The sequence below is a fragment of the Aulostomus chinensis genome, chromosome 14 (assembly GCF_037954235.1).
Source record: "Aulostomus chinensis isolate RoL2024-O1b breed Wild chromosome 14, RoL_Achi_v1.0, whole genome shotgun sequence".
NCBI classification, from domain to species: Eukaryota; Metazoa; Chordata; class Actinopteri; order Syngnathiformes; family Aulostomidae; genus Aulostomus; species Aulostomus chinensis.
The window spans coordinates 24,879,227-24,901,990 of record NC_141333.1 but is presented as its reverse complement, the minus strand read 5'-3'; the positions used below and the strand labels follow the sequence as shown (position 1 = coordinate 24,901,990).

Here is a 22,764-nt window from a genome sequence, read left to right as displayed (position 1 = left end):
TTGCCATTTACTGGAGTACAAAGTTGTATTTGACGCCCAGAAGGGTTAGACAAAGCCTTCGTTTGGTGTTAGAAAATATGATGTGTTTTTTTTTTAATCTTTGCACATAAAGCAGAACATTTAAAAGAAAACAAACTTTTGTCAGACGACGATAGATGGCGCGCTTGTAGTGTATTTAGCTATGCGGCTGGTCTCCCTGTTGTCCACGGCAGCGGCTAGCTTAGCTTAGACAATTTAACTCTCCAGTGTCTGAGTCAGAGCGTCGTCGGTTGGTATCATGAAGGAGAATACGGACTGAACTCCTGCGTTAAATTCAACAGGGGAAAAAAAACCTCCCACAAAATCGTTTACGTAGCAGTGGAATATTTACAACGCGATGCGTTTGGGAATAAAACCGTTTCTAAAGACGGACGAAGTATGTTTGAGGTAGACCGGAGAGATAGCTGCGTGCCACCCCGGACAAAACGGCTGTGATCACCGGTTTATCCAGAAGTTCGATTCGCAGGTAAGGTCAGCCATTGAGCCATGAGGGTTTTTTTCCCCCCCGATAACTTGTCATAAAGATACTCGGTCAATTGCTTGATTTTATAACACGCGATTAGTTTGACACCAAGATAGAGTTGTCAGTTTTATGAGGCAGGTCTGATGTGCTGTGTTTATATGATTGTCGATACATGCGAAGATGGTTTCCATTGTTGTGTGAAGTTCTCGCACACATAAGAGCATTAAGTTGAAGGCAGCCTGTCTGGAGTATGACAACAGGTGCTTTCCCAGCTTTACACTTATCAAACATAAGTTTTAAGGAGATTCTTCATTATTGTGTTAAAAGTTACTAAAACCGTTCCCAAGACACAATGGAATTTTTGACAGAACATTCAGACATTGATGTTAACGTATTGATCCGTAGTTTCTTTTAAATGTAGAGTACATATTTTATTCAAGAGGCCATTATGGAGAATTGTTATTTCTAATCATTCCAGATTTGATGTGTTCACTGGCCTGGGACTAACCCAGTAAACTGAAGTGATGATGAACTCTTAAAAGAAGAAGCAGTTGTGCTGAAAAGATATCTGATGTCAAATTTAAACAAAAAGATAGAATATGCATGATGTATACTGAAAAATGTTACATATTTATCGAATGTCTGACCATCTGAACTATCACCAAGCGAAATTTAAATCTTGCCCAAAGCCTATTGGAATTTGCCAAAATAAAGTCACACTTCCTGTGTTGTTACAGCCCCCCTGGTGACCCTGCTCTGTATTGGTATGCTGTGATCATTTTTCTGTTGTTCCTAACCATAACTGTCAGCGAAGAGTGCTGACCTCTGCCCTGTTGAAACTACAGGGGGGCAATGAGCAGATAGAATTAACAAAAGTATCTAGACTAACACAGTTTTTGAAGATGCAGTTCTTCAAAATGGAATAGCTTAAGAGTACATTTTTGATTTAATTCTGGTATGTTTTGATGTGTTTATTTAGCTTACATGTGTATCATCGTGTAACACTTTGATGAAGAGAGGTATTATTTTTAATGTAGCATGCATCTGCAAAAGGAAGAAAAATACATAAGCCACAGATAAAGTAAGAAATTAGAGAATAAACTGATTAACTAAGGCTACTTATCAACCAGTATGTGGTGAGTCATAGAATAATTACTGAATTTGCTTCTCCATCCTCTAGCAGATACTCAGTTTCTTTGTTTTTAATGGAGATTGTAGAGCAGTCAGTAATCTTTCCAGGTCACGCTCAGGTTCAGCACGACTTAAAAGATCAGCAGTAAGACGTGGCAGCAGAGCGCGTTGCTGTGAAAGTGATCAGTAATATCCTTATCATTTCTTAACGACGGCCCAATGGAGTCACATGGCTGCCATTGGAATTCTATCGTGAGGATTTTGCAGTGAACTGGGTGGTAGGGTTGAGTGGGAGTTACAGCTGGATATCATTGACTTAGTACTGGAGCAGAGCATGCTTAGACCATGTCCCTGAGTTGGACCCTAAATAGGAAATAGAGGACTGAGTGTGATCCTCAAAAAATATTGGTCCACTTTACGATTTTAGGAAAAGTATTTGTCATGTGCTGCGTGAACATGCTCATGCTGTCTTTTTCTTTCTTTGCCTCCATATTAGTGCCATGGATGCCGAACATTATAAGAATGACCCACACTACATAGAAGCACAGAGACTTTGGCATGTGATGCAGAAACCAGGAGATGTGGAACAGAGGAGCAGAGATGGGGAAGGCTGGAAGCTGGTGGATATATTTCTTTCAGGAGGTGCACCATGGGGATTTACTCTCAGAGGGGGAGTGGAGCATCGAGAGCCTCTGCTCATAACCAAGGTAAATAGTCCAACAGACTGTTAGTGTTTCAGAGACAGCTGAGAATTTAGGTGGTGTGTGTGTATGTGTGTGTAGACTTTTAGCTGCAAGGCTGAAGTAGTTGTAGCTGTCTTTTTTCTTTTTTTTTTAAATCCTCAATCTTTATCATATAAATTTTCTCCAGTAAGTTGTTCATTTCAAGCAAAATCTAAAATGTAACATTAAAAAAAAAAACGATAAGAAATATACACATACAATTTTTACAAAAAGTCACTCCTCAAAACTGGAAGGTTTATCAGGTCAATAAGTAGAAAAGGTGTAACAGTAAAGAAGGGAACTTTGCTAACTGTTCACAATTACATCAACGTACTGTAAATGTCTAATCGTTATTGTACTCAAGTCTCTCTAAAGGTGTCCAAAAAAATTAGGAAAAAGGCTCCTCCTTTGGGTCACAAACAATGATTGCTCGCTGGTGAAGTAGGCTGCAACATAATTTGCACTTTATGTTTGCATAATCATCAGTGTGGTCATCAGGGCGCTGCTATTATCTCGTTCATTGCTGCCATATAAATCAACACAAGGTGCCGACTGCTTAGACATTCTGCTGTGCTGTTGTGTGTTATCAGCTTTTCCTTTGGGTTGATAATAGGATAGAGTAGTGTTGCCCAAAGTCAAGCCTGGAGGTCAAATTGTATAAGTTTGATTTGGCTGGCCATACAGTATGTTTTAAACAAAACAGTAGTAAAACTATTAACAACTATAATAAACAGCTTAAGAGTATAAAATGAATGCCCACAGTATATAGATGATCGCTTATGCTGGTTTCCTGTTTGTGAGGTAAAAATGCTCTTGATATGAGGATTATTTGATAATAATTTTGATCAGTCGATAGAGTGACACTTTCTATGACTTGTCAGTTTAGCGTGAGTGAAGCAAGAAAGACAAAGAGGCAGAGACGGTGGTACACTGACAAAAGGCATTATAATAACCATGTGTATGGCTTTTGGGCCTCTGCTCACCAGGAACACCTACCAACTTCTGTTGAGAACACTTGCACATTCTGCTTTTTTAAGGCTGTTGCTAATCGTTGAATAATTTCATCCAGAGATAGGGCTGCTCACTTATGGCAAAAAAAAGATCATGATTACGTCAAGGAGGTAATGGAATTGCCAGGGTGTGTCTGCTTGTTGTTGTTGTTGTTGTTGTTGTTGTTGTGGTTGTTTTTTTGAGGAATATCTCAAAAAACTAATGAACTTCTTTGATACGTTTGGTGGAAAGATAGGAAGGAAGATAGGTAATATTACAAGGAACGAGTGAGTAACTCAGAGGCGATCTGGATGAACGTGTTGAACCTGAAGACTGCTCCACTGGCAGTGGTTTAACTATAAGCTGTTTTCTGGATACTAAATACTTGAGTAGATTTCAGCTTCTGGAAATCATCTTGATGGTATTTTGGATTTATAAACCTATTGCAATATTACTGTACTGTATTGTATTGTGTCCACATAGCCTCCTCAGGGAATTGAGTGTTTTCTGTTTGTTCTAGATGATTTTGTTCTTTAACCTTAAAATTATGTAAAAATCTTTGTTGAACATAATTAATAATCATTCTTGCTTTTTTGTTAGTGTTCCTTTTCTAACTCCTTGACGCCAGAGTCTTTCCAAACAGTTGGACTGAGTTTATTTTTCTTGTTGGCCAAAGGCTCTTGCTGTCATCCCATCACAAAATGAGAGTATGTTTATGAAATAATAATCATCTTTATCGTGTTTTCATAATCATTGGAAGCCACTATCATATTAAATTAATCAAAATATAAGTTGGGTAATGGTTCAGCCCTACATTGAGCACATCTGGACAGGCAGCCACGCTTCAGACTGGGCTGATCTGTGCTGCCAAAGCATGTGGCACATTTGGCTGAATCTGTTGTTTTCATTTCAGAATTGTGTGTCAAGTTTCTCCAAAAATGTGACACTCGGTTGAACTTTATTTAATTCTTTTTCTGTGCCATGACCTTGCTAAATGAGTGAAATGCCCATGAGAGGGATACCTAACCACAGTACCGCCCAATCAGATCTGTTAACCTCACGTCTCTTTTGCCTGTGTAATGATTTACCATGAAAGACCTTGCTGGTTCATTTGATATGGTAAAATATCAGCACCTGTTAGACAGGAGCTTTGTCCCTGCTTCATTTTTGGCCGTCATTTCTGTATTGACCCAAAAGGGGGTCCAAAGTTCAGATGAGAGGAGTGAAACTAATAGCTTAGTTGTGAGCATACTCACCCCGTTACCGTACAAGTATGTGATTGTAGTGACTAGAATTCAGAACATTTTAAGTCTTTAAGCTACTAGAGCGAACATTGCCCAGTTGGACTGCAGCCCTCTGGTTTGATATTGGAAGCATTTACTAGTTAATGTTGGTCACTGAATACCACATCTACAACAAGGAGCAGCACCAGAGGACCTGTTTGCATCTGACGGTGAGATTATAATTCCTCTGAACATTAGAGAAGTCTGTCACTCTGGAATTCTCACCTGTATGATTAGATCTCTTGAAAGACTATTAACACTTTTCTCTTCCTGGCTGCGCTTAAAGACATTTCACTGTAAACTCACTAAGTAAATTGGTCATGGAACAGACTTAACACATTTGTCTAGCTGACTTGAAGTGCCTCAGAGTTCATTTTGCTGCCACTTTGGCTATGGTGTGTCTTGTTATAACCCACCTGGACATCTGTTTTGTTTTGTTTTTTTGTTTTGTTTTTGCTGAGTTAGATTTAAGTTCAAAAGGTAGCTTGTGGTACCAGGAACAAGGGAGGAATGTTGAAGCTTTGTTTGATTTTCTCAATATTGTGAATTATGTGTGACAGCCTCAAGCTCGTTGGAATGGCATGATGGGATAAATTAAGTCAGGATTAGTGCTCTCTATTTATTTATGCTCTTTTGGAGCAGGTCTCAGAGCAAAGGAGCTGATTTATAAAGGTCTCTCACTGAAATATTTATATTAACTAGATAAAGAGCTACGTTAACCTATTTCTACCCATCTCCAAAATATGATCAAACGTGTAACAAGTGATAAGGCCTGCAGTACATTTCTAAACCTTCAGCTCCTTAGTGGAGGGGAGGGGGCAATGAAAGCCTCTTATTACCAACATCTGTCTTTCTAATGATGTCTCCATTTGTGAGGTCATAAAGATGGACTCAAAGGCAACGTACTGAGGTACACTCATAAACCTGTGTACTGCCTGATGCAGTTTGTTGTTTGTATGTTGGTAATTTTATTGACATTGTAAGCTCCCATGTGAGTCTACTTTACCTACTTTTTTGTGAGCTGAATGTCACATGTAATCCTGCAATATCTATTTTTTTGACAATGCACAGAAGGAAGCATATAGTTTCTCTGTATTTACTTTCATCCATTTAGACCAAATGGAACAAAAGCTTTGTTTGACTGTTGAAGCCCTGACAAGAAGTCCACATCATTTTAGGCATTATTTTTGATATCCAGGGGGCATGAGGGCAATTCATTTTCCATTGAAGCCAATAGTTTAAGCATTTTTTCATGTTTCTATCTGCTGCGTGGGCTGTGCAATAAAAGTTTTTTGGGACGTTGACAGTTCTATCAAAAATGTTGGCCACATCTCCCCCACAGCTATGAACAAGTTGTCACTTTCTTGATGTCAGAAAACTACTTAAAGCTTTCCTTGTACTAATTAACTGTGTATGTTGGAAGAACAGGTTTTTACAGTGTGAATTATTAGTGTTTTCCCACATTCTAAGAAAATGAGACATTGTAATTCAAAGTGACAGGCCCTCTATCTGCAGCATAACTCAACTATCTTCAGCAGGAACTGACTAACTTTCCTAACTGCTGTTATAATCTATTATATTTATACTTCTTTTCATCTAAGCATACTTTTGTGATGTGGGCAGTGATGCCTGTCAGTTTAACCGATTGTTGTTAGAGGCCAAAATGATCAATTTATGAACTGCTTGTCTTTTCTTTTGTATGTTGGATTAATAAAGCAATGCATAACAAAAAAGGACCGGGCCCACAGTTTGATGAGAGGGTTAGAGTATTGGCTAGAAACATATCCTGGTTCTAATTAAAATTCTTAAGATTCCACTCATAGCTCAGGTTATATTTAAGGTCTTCGTGGACTTAAAGTCCTTTCTCTCAATAAACTTAAATAATCCTATTTTACAAAACACATCTGGTCATGCACCTCATGCACATGTTTAGTTTGCCAGAATGACATTTTATATGTACTGCAACATTGCTGGCTCTTACCGTACCAGTACCAGGCACACAAAACACATCTCTGTTCCTACACGCTGCCACAAATTAACTGCAGGTAAAGAGATTTATTCTGTTATGGAATCGATTGAGAACTTTTGTGGGCAAGATTTATTTTGACTATTCCAGGAGTGCAAAACATTGGCACTGGCAATGATTCATTGTAAAAGTGGTTTGTCGTGGAAGGAGATGTAAATATTCAAATAGTTTTCTGTTCTAGGAAATGGGATTTTGGAGGCAGGAATATGGAATGCTGGAAGGAATATTGAGTGAACTCAGAAGGTATAGGGTTAGTGTGTTCAAGGTGGGGGTTGCAGGTCAGCACAGTCTAACAACTCCATTTCTAACCAAAGCATCATCTCTTCTTATTGGCGCACATAAGTGAGCATATATACTGATTGTAATGTATCTTGGAAAAGCCAAAATGTGGTCGGGCCTAAAATTTGACATTGCCATCTATCAGGCAGTGGTTCTAGGGTGCATGGCTAAAACATTAGAAAAAATTAAATTATTTAATACCATCTCTTGGGAGTTCAGCTCCATCAATGCCACTAACATTCACAGCACTAAGCTAACAGTGATTTATTGTATTTATACAGGATCTCTGTAAAGGGTAGAACTTGTCTGTCTTCAAGCTGAGGTCAAATATGGGTTGAGTTTGTGTTTGTGGGTGCTGCTGGCTTGTCAAACAGCAATGAACACTCAGTATGATGTGTGAAGGCAGTGCCATGAGGTCTGAGTTCAGTGCCCTTGTCAGCAAACTGCACAGGACATCTGTCAGCAGAAAAGAGACATTCCTTGCCCTCATCACCACCACATCCTTCCCTTCATGTCCCACAAAGAGACAGGAGGCTATTTTTGAGGCTACTCTGGCATTCAGGATGGCTGCAGTTTCACTGATTATAGCCCAGAGGAAGATGGTAAACAAAGGACATGGTATGGCTGAGGCTGATTGGGTTGACATGGTGAAAAATGTTTAGAGAAGAAATATAAATCTCTTGTTGTTGATGTTGTGTGTCTTCCTTTATTCGCCCCTTTTGTTTTGCTTCATGCTGGCACTTGAGTCTGTTGGTTATTAGCAAAGCTCGTCATATTTTTAAAGTGGAACCTTGATCCTGTTATGCTGCTTTGAATAAAAGCCAGGCTCGGCTGGCCTGCAGATGTTCTAATGAGTTATTGACTCTGAAAACTGCCTTCTTTATGCTCTGTATACACAGCAGTATGTACCTATCTATTAATAATGTCATCAAGCAATCTGTTTTCAGACAGAGGGCCAGATGTGCATACGTTTGAGAGCCCAGAACAAACAGTGTCTTGGCTGTCCTGGGCAGTCTGCAGCAGAAACAAGCTGTGTCTTTCATTTGAATGTGCTAAACCAGTGGCTGATCTCATTATCAGGGCAAGTCACTGTCCTGTACCTCCCACCCCCCCAACACGCATGCACGCACGCACACACACACACACACACACACGAACAGAATCACTATTATCCCCACCAAAGGTCTTTTTTTTTTGGTGTCACTTGTTTGTTCATCAGCAGGATTAAGCAAAAAATTACGAGACCAATTTTTACCAAACAGTGAAGTTATAGGGCCACCTGGTGGCAACGGGAAATGACATGCTTGTTAACTGTTTATACTTTGATGTACTCCTCCCAGTCAGTGGACCAGCTCCATCTCATATTGGGTTGAGAAACCCCTTAAGAACATGGTGCTGGGTTACTCTGAAGACTGAGTTTTCGTTAGTCAGTGTTACCATGGCGAGGTTAGCGAGTTTGTTATTTTGATGTAGAACAGGTAAGTGTTCTAACTGGATTCGCGACGGTCAGATAAAACCTTGTATGTTTGATGAGAGTGCCTGAATGCCTGAAAACATCTCCAGAAGGAAGTTAAGGAATTTATTTAATTTCATTGCGCCACCTTGTGGTTACAGGACGTAGGTGATGGAACATACATCGTTTGATTTACATTAAAATTACACTGTCTTGTATTGAAATGCTGAACAGCAACATCATAAGTAAATATCTGCTCTCTAGCACACCTAGTGAACGAAGGGTGTGATAGTTGCACCAGAACGAAGGACATGATATTTGCACCAGAATGCACACATCCCTCTTGCAAAATCCAAATATTATGATTATGTTTCACCTCCTTCTACAGTAGTGTGAGCCACGTTATTGTATTCCATAGCCTGAACTTTGTACGCATGCTGGAATTTTTTTTCAGCGCACCCACTAAATAAGTGGTGAGGATTTGCTTAATTAACCAAAGTGAAATGGTTGGATACAAGTGAAATTTATAATCTACTCTGTCTACATATGGTCTTGGTGCTTCAACAAACAATATAACAATCCTCATTACATGTAACAGTTTCTCACATGTAGAAAGATAGCCACTTAGTCAAATGTGCATGCAGGGCCTTCACCCCACAGTTATTTATATATATTCATCACGCTGTTGTGCAGAGAGAATTGTTTTGCAGTTCCTGTGTTACTGGGGTATTTTGCATCCATTTTAGAAATTGTAACCTCCAGTGAATGTGTTTGTCAGTGTTGGACTCTCCCTCCACTACCATATCAGGAGCATGTCAGAAACATAGCCAGCCATCGTAAAACCCCTCACACTGAACTGCCTAAACCAACTGGATTTATTTAAATGGAAAGAGGCTCTGATCAGTGCTATCTGGGCTCTGTTTTTCTGCCCTGAGGTTGAAGACCATATAAGACGTAATGGTCTGTTGATGTACACATACCTCTGCTGTTCAGTCATCCAGCCCCCTCTCACAGGTCAAATTGAGAGCTCGTAATCAAGTGCAGAGCTTGGCTCTCGTGTGTTAATGTGCCAACTGCCAAGCGGGTTCTCGCTGCACTTCTTTTCACTGTGAGCTGTGCTGTTTGGAGCATCTCATGTCTCGACAGCATTCACCTTTTTACACATATCTATCACTTCAGACATGCTCGATTTAATAGCTCTCGTTGACCATCGTGTCATGGGTCCTCTCCAGAGATACACCAACACTTGAGTTCACTGTACCTCCCTCTGACAGATGTGTTATTCCAGGTGTCAGCCCTCAGACAAACCCAGGGTGGTTTGTTTTGATATCACGCCACTGGCTTGGAAAGCACCTTTTTAAGTATTTTTATAGCCTTTAAGTCTTGTCTTTAGAAGCTGGCCTTCCTACTGTTCGGATTGAAAAACAGTGCTTTTCTAATGTCACTGTAAAGCATTTTTCTTGTTAGTTATGCGTCTCTTGATTTTGATACTCTAACTGGCTGTTTGTTCACATATTTCAAAGTCTTTGGCAGTGAAAACATAGCATTAACCACTCACTCCATATCTTCTGAAGGTTCGTAATGATTAATATTTCATCATAAAAGTAACTGCTAATCGGTAGTTTCCTGCATTGAGGAGTGCCCAATCAGTGAAAAACAACCCCTGAACCTTCAGTAAACTAATACATTTTGACTTTCTGAACAGAGGTTAAAAAAAGAATTTCACCCCGAATCTCTGATTTCAAATGTTTGAGCTGTAGCTTCCAGGAAAGCCAAACATTTCTGGGTCCTGCTTCTCAGAACAGACTCTTTGGAGACTTGAACTTTTACAATGGCTAGGTCAGTGGTTCTCAGACTTTTTGGGTTGTGACCTCCCAGGTTAATCAGGTTGGTTCTGGTTCAAGCTCCAACCCACTCCTTGCACTTTTTTTGCCCACAAATGGAAAGATAAATTTAAATTTTGAATCAGTACATCCTTATCCTGTTGGAGGCAATGAAGGTACATTTTGGAGGAGTCTTGTAGTTTTTATTAACAGTTATAGTTTGAACTAACTCAGTGTAATTGATGCCAACACAAATCACGTCACTGTTACAGGGATTAGAATTGAAAAAACTTGGAAAACACCCAATTTCTTTCCTGACCTTCATGCTGAGGAACCCCTTCATATTTACGTCCAGTCGTGTGACATACATTACTTTTTTGTTTGTCTGTTTAAAAAAAATAAAAAGAAAAGAATTTTGATAAAATGTAATGATGATTTTTGTCCTTAAGGATTTGAATCACGTTTCTCTCATGAGGCCTACTGCCCTAGTCAGTTGTATTAGACAACAGAAAAGTTACCATCCAGGGTCACATTAGAAGAATCTGCTCTACTGGAGGTCATAACACTGCAGTAAATATCAGCGTTGTGTTAACACTGAGAAGTACACATTATCAAGGTTATGAGATTATTTGATCTTGGGAACTTCTACATTGTGTAGTCTTTTGGAACCTCTCGTAAACTGTGATTTGTTCTATTGTCCGATACATACACATTTTTAGGTGACAGACATTCATAAAGACTGTTGTCTATTTTTTTTTTTTTAAAGATTTCACAATCGTGTCATCCGGTACTCAGTTGTTGATGTTTTGACTTTGCAAATATATGAAAACTGAATTTTTGCCAAAAGGTGTCCTGCCCACCCACCATCCATCTAAAACCACTAAAAAGAAGTCAGGTTGTGAAGGTAGCAGTTCCAACAAGGAACCCCAGACTTCCTCTTCCCCATCTCCATCAACCAGCTCTGACTGGGGCGACGTTCTGGTGATCCCATCCCAGCGTGGAGATATCGGCCCTCCACCTGGTCCTCAGTCTGCCCTGCAGCCTCCCCCCAGCTGGAAGTGCCTGAGATGGCATCCTAACTAGAAGCCCAAACCACCATGTTTGATTCTAACATCTAAAGATGTTCTAAAGAAATCTAAAGAAAACAAGTTGAATAAAGGAAACTTTTAGAGAAAATGACAAGGAATTACCAAAGTGTTTTGTATCATGGCTGCTCATTTGCTAATTAGCTAGCAAGTCAACAGTAGTCTCTTTGTAATATTACGTAATTCTCACTTTTCCCTCTGCTGTGTTTGTGTTTCAGGTCGAGGATGCCAGCAAGGCAGCAGCTGTAGGTCTCCAGGTGGGAGATGAGCTTGTCAACATCAACGAGATTCCCCTGAGTGGTTACAGACAAGAGGCAATCTGCTTAGTGAAAGGATCCCATAAGACCCTCAGTCTGGTGGTGAAAAGGTAGGTAACCAATCCCCAGTTCTCCTCCCTGACCCTGTCCCTCTGCATCTGCTGCTGTTACATGTGGCCACCCCTCTTAGCCTAACAGGTCACCATAGTAACATCTCCAACATACCAGGGTGACAGAGGAGATTGAGGATCCTGGCCTTGCAACTGTTTGTACATGCGTCACACGACAAGCCCACTTCTGGGATTTCTAGCTGTCACTGTTCAGTTCTTGCTAACTGGACGATCCTGTTTTGCCAGGCTGTACTGGGTTATAGTTTAGGTTTGTGACAGTTTTTCTTGATGCTGAAAGAAGGAAAAGAGGTTGTGGGTGACGTCACACTGGCAGGTGTGGGAACGTTGACCTCTGGGATGTTAGCTAAATGCTGCACTTTGGCACTGAGGATTTTTTTTCGTCTATGAAGAACACCACACATCAGTTGCAAAGTGATGAGGCTTTATAACATAGTAGTTTGCTTTGTTCTCTTAAACCACAAATCTCACTCTTTCTTAATGACCAAAGAACAGTCTTCTGGTGAGCAGTAAACCAACAATAAATGATTGCATTGTCTACCTGTCATCAGTCAATCTTTGGGATTTATTGACTGTGGAGTTTCGTATTCATATTATTGTTTAACTGATGAATCATTTGTCAACTCAGTCCCGGAAGCCTTCTTACAAGTGGTCTTGTGTGTGCAACACTGGTTTCATTGTGTGTCTTTGCCTTCTGCATTTCTTTCTGTATTGTATCATATCATAACGTAATCCCTGAACAAATCCTACCGTACAAGGAAGTCCACTCACCATTTATCTCTCCACAAGGACGCTGCTCTGAGCCTCAGCCATTGTGTTTATGTCTCAAGAGACGTCTCTATTATAGGCCTTGAAAACATGAATGCGTGACTGTAAAAAACATTTTATTTAATTAATCATCATTTAATTATTGAATCATCTGTGCTATTTTTCGTATTTACATGTAAACTCACAAAACATGAAGCTTTTAATGTGTGTCAGCATAAAGGAAAACATATTTTGTTAACCAGCCACTTCCTAGGGTTCAATGTAAAAAAACAACAAAAAAAAAACCGCAATATTTTTGCACAATTATTTTTCAAGTTAAACAGTTTTGTGTGTTTGACATGACAGCTGTCTGCATGTTATGTTCTGCATACTGTGCACCAATCAGCAAGTGCTTGTATCACAATCGAATGAGTGTTTGCTCAAGCATTAGCCTCTGTTGAACGAACACAGATGTCCACGGCATCTACAGCCCTGATTGAGTTTTCATGGGAATCTCTTTAACCCTATAACTAAATGTTTGGTAACTGATGATGATCTCCTCCGAAGTTTTGTTTCTTGTTTAATCATGTCTATTTAATATAGAAAAATGATTTAATATCTAAACCTTCAGAAACATTTACTGACACTATCAGAATGGATTTTTCTAAGGTCACAGTGTTACTGCAGTTAGAATACCTATGAGCTTCATAATGAAGTGGTTTTGGAGATTATCACTCTGTCCTCCATCGTATTTGCTTGAATGTTAGCATACCAGCAGAAATGTGTCATTTATCATACAATACTGTGGCAACAGTTCTGAAACAAGGTGTGTGTAGGCTGTATGAACCAGCAGATGAGACTAAAGAAGGTATCATGAAAGGATCTGGTTATTGTTATTTCAGCAAGCTCAGGATTCTAAATGGAAAAAGATGTTTCCTTTAGGAACAAGTTTTATTGTTCATATTGTGTTTGAGACAGACGTTGAGTCCTGTGGGGCTGCCAGTTCCTTCCTGCTCCTCGTCTTTGTTTAAGAATTGACTTTGTGTCTCTTGAACAGTATATCCACTTCCACAGTCACTTTCCAAGGCCACTGTTATAAAAATTAAAAACTACTCATACTTTGTTTTTCAAACGTGTTACAGTTGTAACATTCCACATTACTGTGAGGTCTCAACTGGAGCATTAAAGCTTGTCTGGAGCTTGATCTGTGCCTGCACATGTAGGTTTCTGTCTGCCTGGAGAGACCTTCTTTTCTGTCTCAGCAATAATGTTGGATGTTTGAAAGAGGATCAGGAAGCTGTCGGAACCTGCTCCTCTCCACAGGTGTGGTCTCCACAAACAGCAGAGGGGCGGAGCTTGAGCCAGCCACTCATATGTTTTGTGTGTTGTGTAATGTCATCTGGTGGATGGGAGTAACCAAAAGGGGTGAGGCTTATCGCACATCATGTATTGCAGGGACAGGTGTGGTTACCTGTGTGGGAACATCTCATCGTCTTTGCACATGCCTCAACAAAACCAAGCAATTAAAGTTTTTAATGATACTTTTACACTTTGAAACAAAATCAAGGTGTGAGCTGTTGTAATTATATTTCTCATGCATGACTTGCTTGAAACGAATACAGCCCCATACGGTCATATACTATCATGTGCCACACTAGCCCACTGCTTTTGTACTGTTAGTCCTAATTGGGCATAAAGCAATACAAGTATTGGTAGTAACCAAACACGTATAGTCTTTATGTTGAGGCTTATATTTACTAGTTGACACTTTTTGCAGAGGATTGATTATCACAACAGTTGCAGTCGACTTACTGGTTGCAGCTCTAGAGATATTCTCTGGAATTTACAAGAGACCATGGATGCACAGACATAGTGCCTTGATTTGTTCAGCCCCTCTGTGCCGCTGTGCTCATAATCAATCAAAATATCTTTATGAGTTATTACATGACATTGTGTGATGTTGTAGACATCATTAAAATGAACCTACAAAGAATTGTCCCCCTTCTTTGCAGTTTCCCGAGGCATCATTAAAGCTTATTTAGGGAGTTTCAGATCCTCTCAGTTATTCAGCTGTCACTGTAGTTGTCTGCCCAGCAACTTTAAAGTTTGGTTGACTCTCATGGGCAGAGAGGTATTTATAAGAGCTAAAAGTGAATATAATATCCACCAAGTGAACAGAATCATGACCGAAATAAACTAATGTTGGTGTTAATCCATAACTGCTGACTGTTTGCCAACAACTAAAAAGTGATATGTCAGTGTTGTGCTCACAACTTGTTTCAGCTGCCCCCAAGTGGCCAAGAAATTAGGTAATGAAGCTTTAAAGCTGACTTCCCCAGAGCAGTATTGTATGATTCTCAGTCCTTTGTCCTCAGTGTTGCTTTCAAGGGCATCAGATTGATTGGTTTTTCCATGATGTCTTCACATTTTTTTGTTTTCCTCTTCAGGTTAGGACAGAGAGGATTGTGCTCTCCACCAGGACCCCTGTAGCCTGGACTACCTTCCTTTCCCTTCCCCGGGGTTGTTTGCGCTATATCCAAGCAACTAGGAGAATCATTAGACTGTACAACATGGAGCTTGTAACTTTTGGTTTCTGTTATTGTTACAGAGCAGCTGTAGTCACTGTCATATTCAGTTATTTTGCTCTAGAAGTTTCCTGTGGCAGTGTGGCCCTTCCTTTAGTTTTAGAGGTGTCAAAAATATACTTTCTACACTCAGGTTTCATGTTCATTCCTATGTTAGATGAGTCAGACCTGCACAGTTTGGTGCACAATCCAATTATACTTAGAAAAGCTTAGGCCTAACTTGCAGTGTACATGTTGATTAGAGGTTGCAGTGGAATAGCTTACATTTACAGGCCTTTGTTTTTCTAAATAAGCCTATGTAGCATGTGCGGAATGCTGTGCACCGAATTCTTGTTGTAAGTAGATTTCTTAAAATTGTTTGGGTCTCGGCTGAGGAAATCGTAGAGATTTCAGTGTAGCCCAATCCGAACTGCACCCCCTCAGTTGTTCTGTCGTTCATTCCACTGCTGAGGTGAGTTAACAGTAAATTGTTGAGGTTCCAAGATTTTACCAGTTTTACAGGAAAGAGGTTTCAGTTTAATCTCTTTTAAACCACAAAGAGATAATGCACATGCTCTCAAATATAAACAGAAACCGTCCACATTGGAGGAGTGTTGCTTTGTCATTGTTTGAAACACAGTAACATTTTGTTTCCTGGATCAGACAGAGATTTTTTGTCATCAGCTCTCTCCAATTACTGATATTGATGGGAAAAATCCTCCTATTACTGATATTGATGGGAAAAATCCTCCTGAGAGAACTACAGTCAGAGCATGTCATGGATTATATCCCATTTTAATTTTGACAATTTCTGATATGTCACTTTTATCTAGTGTTTGTGATATTCCAGTTCACAGTAAGTCAGTGTGAGTGTCTTCAGTTAATCTCCACTCTTTGTCATGGCTTTGTTTGTCCTCCATAACAGGTACTTACAAACAAATGAATGCTAACTGTGATTAGTGTTTTTATCGATACATTCACCAGCCACTAAATGCCCCAGTACATCCTGGACAGAGCTGATGTTAAAGGACACAGGACATGAAGGACATACTGTTGACCCCTCATACTCAGACAAAAGTTTTCCAGGTGCCTCTGCGCTGTGGGTCAGTCGGTGCAGGCACCCAGTAACTTGACAGCTGGTATGCCATTCAGCCCAGGAATGTGCTGGTCATTACTTGGGGCTCATGCTTCACTTCCCTTACCAGAAACATGACTGGTTTGATTGTAGGGTCTGCTGAAGAAGGCCATTGTGAGGTCCTCAGGGACCAATGGAATCCACCCACTCACCTGCAAGTGCATGTTCACTGCATTTCGTTGTGCGATTTTTGCGTCCTTTATTGAGACTTATTGGCAGTTATAACTTTAATTTAGCTACCCGTTTTCTGGTCCGAAGGGAAATACTTAGCTTTATTGGAGGGTATAGTTTCAAATTCTTGAAAAAAAGTGTACACTTGATTGGTACTTTGAGCAGCAGGGGAGCAATCAACCCACTCGATCTTGCCTGCAGGATCAAAGAGCCTGGATCTTTTTGTTGGGCAGTTGGTGTGTCTACTCCAGTTGGGACGTCACACTCCCCTCCCGTCCAGGATCCGTGCCCATGTCCCCTCACGGCTCACATACCGAGCACAGCAGATCATCCCACCTCTGACATCATTTGTGGCCAAGTGATTTTGCAGGCATCCCTGGTCTTAGTTTCTGTTCAACTGGATAACAAACCTGCAACCTGACTGCAACGACAAAGAGCCAGACTCTAAATAATAGAATTTTTTTTACCTTTGTTCTGCTTAAAGAATTTTCTTTGGTTGTTTTGGTTGCCCAATCGATCAAGGACTGCATCCAGCAATTTTTATAAGACTGTGCAAAACAGACAACTCAACATATCACATTTCAAAAGTACACAAAAGAACATTTTCATAACAATGGCAAGAGGAGCTGCATGAAAAGGGCACCAGTCACTGCACATTGTTGTGACTGATTAAGCTGTTTTCTGGCAACTTTTACAAATGATTCTTTTCAATAAATATTTTATCACGAGTCCATACTCTGGTGCAGTGACAGCAGTTTATCACATTTCATTTCCTTCCTATCAAGTTTAGGATGCCACAATTTTGTACTCATGAGATGTCTGTCTGAATTTCAAAAAATGTGAGCATGAATGATTACCACTAGAGTTTAAAAATAAGTAGAATTGTTCCAATAACATTTTGATACCTGAATTTTCTGTTACTGACCTGAAACTAGGTTATTACTTATTACTTCATGAACAAATAACACTCATTTTATTATTTGCTTAAGAAGCGTATCCTACTAACCTTGTAAGGATGAGATATGGAGTCCTATAAGCTGTATGGTCTGGCTAAAGCTAAATTCTTTTTGAAGAAACACATCCAGAGAATGAGGCCACAGATCTTTGTATTATCATATTTTGACTACCCCCAACATGCGTGCACACACACACATGCACGCACACACACACACACACACACACACACACACACACACACTCACAACTACACTCAACTTGATACTGTACATGTCAGTATTTTATCAGTGTAACTTTACCATGTACAATATTAGACACTTTGCTTTCATTTTGTTAGTCCCCTGACGAGAAGGAGTTGATTTACCAAAGTGGATAATATTAGCTAGAGTGGACTGAGAAGTAGCAGGGTTCTATTTCAGGGATAATATATGGTAGATTTAGAACCCTAAAAAAATAGTAAGTGAGCAAACTTGTTTGTTTGGTCAGAAATGGTTTATTAAATCAAGTACCACTTAAAATCAAATTTTGTGTGTCTTTAAATCCAACCAGTCGACGCATTCCATCATGAGTCATTTATATTTGACAACAAAATGCCATCGATTTTTGGAGCAAATGAGAATGTTAATCGTGTGAATATGTATACTGTTATATTAACTGATTTCAAAAAAACAAAATCTGTAATGAAACAGAATAATACAAAATGCCGATGGTCAATAGTTCTGGATATTTATCATGTGTTTGTGTCATCACATTGCCGACCTGCAGCTCCTGGGCAAGTGCAGCGCTCTTTACTCAAGCTTTCAGGAAATCGGGTGCCCTCGTACCCTAGAGATCAACCTGTTGCCATAGTAATGGGAGAAATGCATGTCAGCCTCACAACAGGGGAGATGGTAAGAGAGGAGTCCGGCATTTCATCCTATCATTAGCATATTAGCCGCTTAGCCAATGAGATGAAGCGAGGTTCGGGAATACTCTAAGGGGACTGGCTGTGACAATAGCCCTCCTCCCTCTCTTTACACTCTTTCACCTCCTTTCAGGGGTAAAACCTCTGTAATCCTGCAGGAAATCTCCCTCCTTCAACCTATTTCTGCTAGAAGAAATTAGTTTTAGTGATGGCTGCTTTTCCTTCTTGAATAATAAGGTTTAGAATTCTCACTTGGTGTGTGTTTGCAGGTCGTGGATCAGAGTGAGAGTTTAGTCATGATGCTCAGACCCCAGTGGTCCGCATGTCTCTCAAGTGTCTGTGGAATGTGGTGCCTGACCAGCACACGGGTACAACAGCTCTCACTTTATATTCCCAACTGAGCTTCACTTTTATTAATGTGTAGGTATGTTGGATAACACATTTCTTCTTGTGTCCAATTCGCGTTTCTACATCCAGATGTATGGTGAGTCAACATTTACTTTTTATGTCTTCAACCTTCTGACTTAAGTGTTGGAGGGCTGCCCAACTGCAGGTTTTTGTCTTGTTATGTTTAAATAAATGAGAAAGGAACACTGAACATGTTGGGAGTTTATTTGCCTGAGGTTATGACCTTAATTCTCTGTTATTGTTGTTATTGTTTGTCCTCATCATTCAGTGTGAGGTGGAGCATCATTTAGGTTAAGCTATGATCAACTGGACTAAGCATTCAACCCCAAACAAAAATTAATCTCTGAGGGAAAAGGCTTATAGTTAAAACAAATTTATCTGGGAATATTTAGAGCATTTAATCTGGTCAGGTGTCATTAATCAGTGGCTCAGTAATTCGTCTGGAATTGTAGAACATCATCCGTCTGGTTTACTTGTACACGTGTGAGCTGTTTAGTGTTAATGGGGTCTCTTCAGTGCTGGACACATTTGAGGTGAGATGGAGGTCTGAACCAATTGCTCAGAAAATGGTCTCTCTGCCCCTGCCCCCATTCCAACCAACTGATTCACTTTCCTAGCATATCTGTGCTGGCCCAGCTGTAGCCCTGACGATAGGCCTAATAAAACTAGCTTCATTTGCATACCAATAGCTGGCGCCATGTGTGGCTGCCTCCGAGTGCCCCAGAAACAGACATGGAGGACTGAGATCCACGTTGGCTTTTCTTTGTCCACTAAATAGGGTTTTACTCTAATCCACTATTAATGTTGTGGAATCGTCCCAAATTATTATATTTATTCAACTCTGTCTTGATCTTGTAGTCCTGTCATGGATCCAGTGAGTATGACTATAGTTTAGACAATAGGTTAAAATCAGTTTATGCTGTTCATTCAACCCAGAGGTTTGTTTTCAGGAAGAGAAGAAAAGCCTTCATCTGAAGGAAGCTGTTGTTTGGACCTCTTGTCAGCAGATCATTGAAGGCCTTAAGACAAGGTGACTGAAGGGGCAGGACCTCTTGACCTCATGGCTTTCTTCGGCCATCCCGAGTCCAATGAGAATGAATTCTTGACCACTGCAGTGTAGTGAAGTGGTTCACAGTTCCCTCTCGGTACAAGTGGTTTAGGTCTGGGATGCAGTGTAATGCTAATGATGGACAGATGCCTGGAAGAAACATTTAGAGGTGTGTGGAGTTGTTTTTCAATGTGTTTGGTTGTGTCTTTCAGAATTTGGAAGCTCTGAAACCACATAAATGTTTTCTAAAGGTCCGCAAGTATTACACTGTAAACTCGTGTCAAGGACTTTTCTTGGCACAGTTGATGTATGGCTGCATATTTAACTGAAATACTAAAAATCACAGGTGTATTTGAGCTGCACTTTACAGTCTTGTGTCACAACATGCCAGTAGAAATAACACATTTGAGAGACTTGCAAATCCTATTTTCAAGAAATACAGAAACATACTTGCTAGACTCACCATTCCCACTAAAACCCTGAGTCATGTCATCTTATCCTGCAGCCTGGGTCAGGTGGCTCATTTCAAGCAAGGGGGGATATTGTCTATAATTTGTTTAAAAATATTTTTCTTTTTTTTTCTCCTGACCCTTTCCATTATAAAATTGTACCTATAAATTCTGTACCCCTGCAAGTGTAACTACAGCACTATCAAAGTGCTCCTGTCAAATGATAGAAATGCTGCCTGGGAGGCAGACAACAGCTTGCATTGAGGGTTGAGGTGGCTGATCTGACTGTGTAAGAGATTCTCTATTCTCTAAGCCCCCTGCCCCATGCTGGGCTTGTCTTCCTCCAAGGACCATATGGCAAAGTCTGTGCAAAGCCTGCTCACCTCAGCTATGCCCTGTGCTGATAATACACCTAATGACAGATGAATACAATTGTGTGTCTCATCAGTTTTGCCCTCTGTGGTATTGCTTAATCATATTTCTGCATGAAAACTGTGACAACATGAGCACACATGAGGTAGACCAGCAGAGGGGGCTATAACACTGGGCATCAACTGCAGTTTACACTTAGATTAGATTGGTAGATTGCATGTTAGTGAGTAGTGAGACACAAATAGTCTTTTATAATTTAGCTGGGTCAGATATTTAGGGTAGTGTTTTAGTCTTGATGAGCTTTGCAACCAACATACTCAGTTGTCTGCAATTCCTTAGTGAGCACCAACTATGTCTGAGTGTAAATGCCACAGTTGGTGGTGTTTGTCTTTTCTTATCTGTGTGTCCACTCTCCTGTGGCTGAGCTCTTGGTGTGTGTTCCTCCTCCCTGCTGCCCAGGAATGTGAAAATGGTGGATATTGTAGCTCAGAAAATGCCCTCAGAGAATGACGTGCATGTGGCCAGAAGCTTTCTTACGAAGATTTTGCGAAGTTCCATGAGGTACAGTTCTTTGGCTCCATCGTAATCAGTAGTTCCTAATCCCATTTTCATCTCCTCCACTCCATTCCTGTGTGATCTGTACCCATAATCAAATGAATCATGTGTCTAGAAAGACTGTTGTCTTGATTCTTCTCATAGTTTCTCTCTTCTCCTGTGGTTTATTACCTGGCATGTCTATTTGGATTGTCCTGTGGTTCATGTCATTAGATGAATGATGTTCATTCCCTGTGTACAGCATGCTGGTGACATGTAGATAGAGGTTTCTTGTCTACATTAACTTGGAAATGTTCTAATAATTTTAGTCCATTTCATTTTTTACTGATTTGTTGTCATGGTTTACCTTCTCCTGACATGCATCACAGAAAGAACCGCTTTAAAGGGTATGTTCCACATGCATAGTTGTACTGTTTGTGATGAATCAGTAACATGCTGTAACTTTGAGTACAAGATGAACGATCAGCATATTCATACACTTACAGTTCCAGCCACTTTATCAGGTATACCTTTCTAGTACTAGGTCTGACCCCCTCTGTCGTAAAAAGCAGCAGGGGGAGGGCTGTACCAGCAGTTTCGGTTATAAAAACTGAAACTTCTTTTCCTTTCATCGATTGAAGAATTCACGTCTACTCTGCTGGCTGCCTCCTTCACATCTCACCTTGTAGCTGATGCCCCTTTTGCTGCCAAATAAGCACTTGTTCTTCCTAGCTGGGCCACCTGCTGGCCACTAGCATGAGAGAATCTCTAATGTCAGTCAATTAGACAGTAGATGAAATGTTGTCCCCATGACACAATTGGATGAAAGCTCCCTCATTTACATAATAAAGTAGAAATGCACAGGAACATTAAATTACTGACAGAAAATTGAAAAATGAGTGTAGGGAAGTAAACGGGAAAAATGCATAGGGGGAAAATGAATTTGTTATAACTTAAGTTTTATTTGCATTTTTGGATATATTTCACGTTATAAATTTTCCAAAATCCTGTAGAAATAAACATTTCCAAACTAGGTGGTGTAGTATAAGCAATATAAGCTGTACTCATTTGAAATGTGTTCTTTTTCATACCATTCTCCATAGAGTTGGTTGTACATGGAAAAATTCCAATAGATCAGCAGTTTCTAAAATACAGCAGCCCATTTTACATGAACAACCATGCCACATTCAAAGCCACTTAAATCAGCTTGATTCCAAGTTTTGGTCCTTCGTTTGAACCTCTTCACTATGTCTAAGTGCCTTTAGTTTCTGCCATGCCATGACCTTAAGCAGTTGAACAGGTGTACCTAATAACGTGGCTCTTGAGTGTATTTGGAAGCACACACTGATTTCCATAAAGGGGTTGCTTACTTATTTACTGTGTTTTTGTTTTGTTTTGTTTTTTTCTATACAGGCGAAATGAACCCATAAGCAGGCCTCACTCCTGGCACTCAACCAAGTTCAACGAAAGCCAATCTGAGACTGCCAAAACCCAGTCTCCTCCCACACAAGCCTGGCACACCACATATGATGCAAGGTAACACTCTGATGTTTGCTGCTTGACTCTCAGTATGTGATTATGCTTGAAGCGACTTCCCATAGAAGTTTCCCTTTGAGTAGTCATTCTGCAAGACTTGTTTTCTTGTGAGCTTTAACTTGTGAGAGGTTTTGGTGAATGTTGTAGTTCTTTTTTTTTTTACTTGGGTGATATTGTTTGTCTTATTGACAAGTGCTTTACCCTTGAATAAATACAACGATGGAGACAGCAAGAATTTAAGTTGTCATTGATACTGTATT

The 22,764-nt window shown here is 40.1% G+C and overlaps 1 protein-coding gene across 4 annotated transcripts in view; it reads left to right on the top strand.

Annotated features, from left to right (window-relative positions):
- Positions 1-20: 20 nt before the first annotated feature.
- The window catches only part of shroom2a (shroom family member 2a), a 36,650-nt gene continuing 13,906 nt past the window's right edge, over positions 21-22,764 (top strand). Inside the window, exons 1-6 of one of the 4 annotated variants that reach the window (XM_086224964.1) lie at positions 21-505; positions 2,130-2,340; positions 11,513-11,661; positions 20,894-20,995; positions 21,358-21,375; positions 22,382-22,504. In XM_086224964.1, coding sequence (XP_086081090.1) covers positions 2,134-2,340; positions 11,513-11,661; positions 20,894-20,995; positions 21,358-21,375; positions 22,382-22,504 — 599 coding nt within the window. In that variant the 5' untranslated portion in view covers positions 21-505; positions 2,130-2,133. Of the gene's footprint in view, positions 506-2,129; positions 2,341-11,512; positions 11,662-19,843; positions 19,865-20,893; positions 20,996-21,357; positions 21,376-22,381; positions 22,505-22,764 lie in introns of those variants that run through there. The other 3 variants (XM_086224965.1, XM_086224966.1, XM_086224967.1) reach the window with 3 other exon arrangements.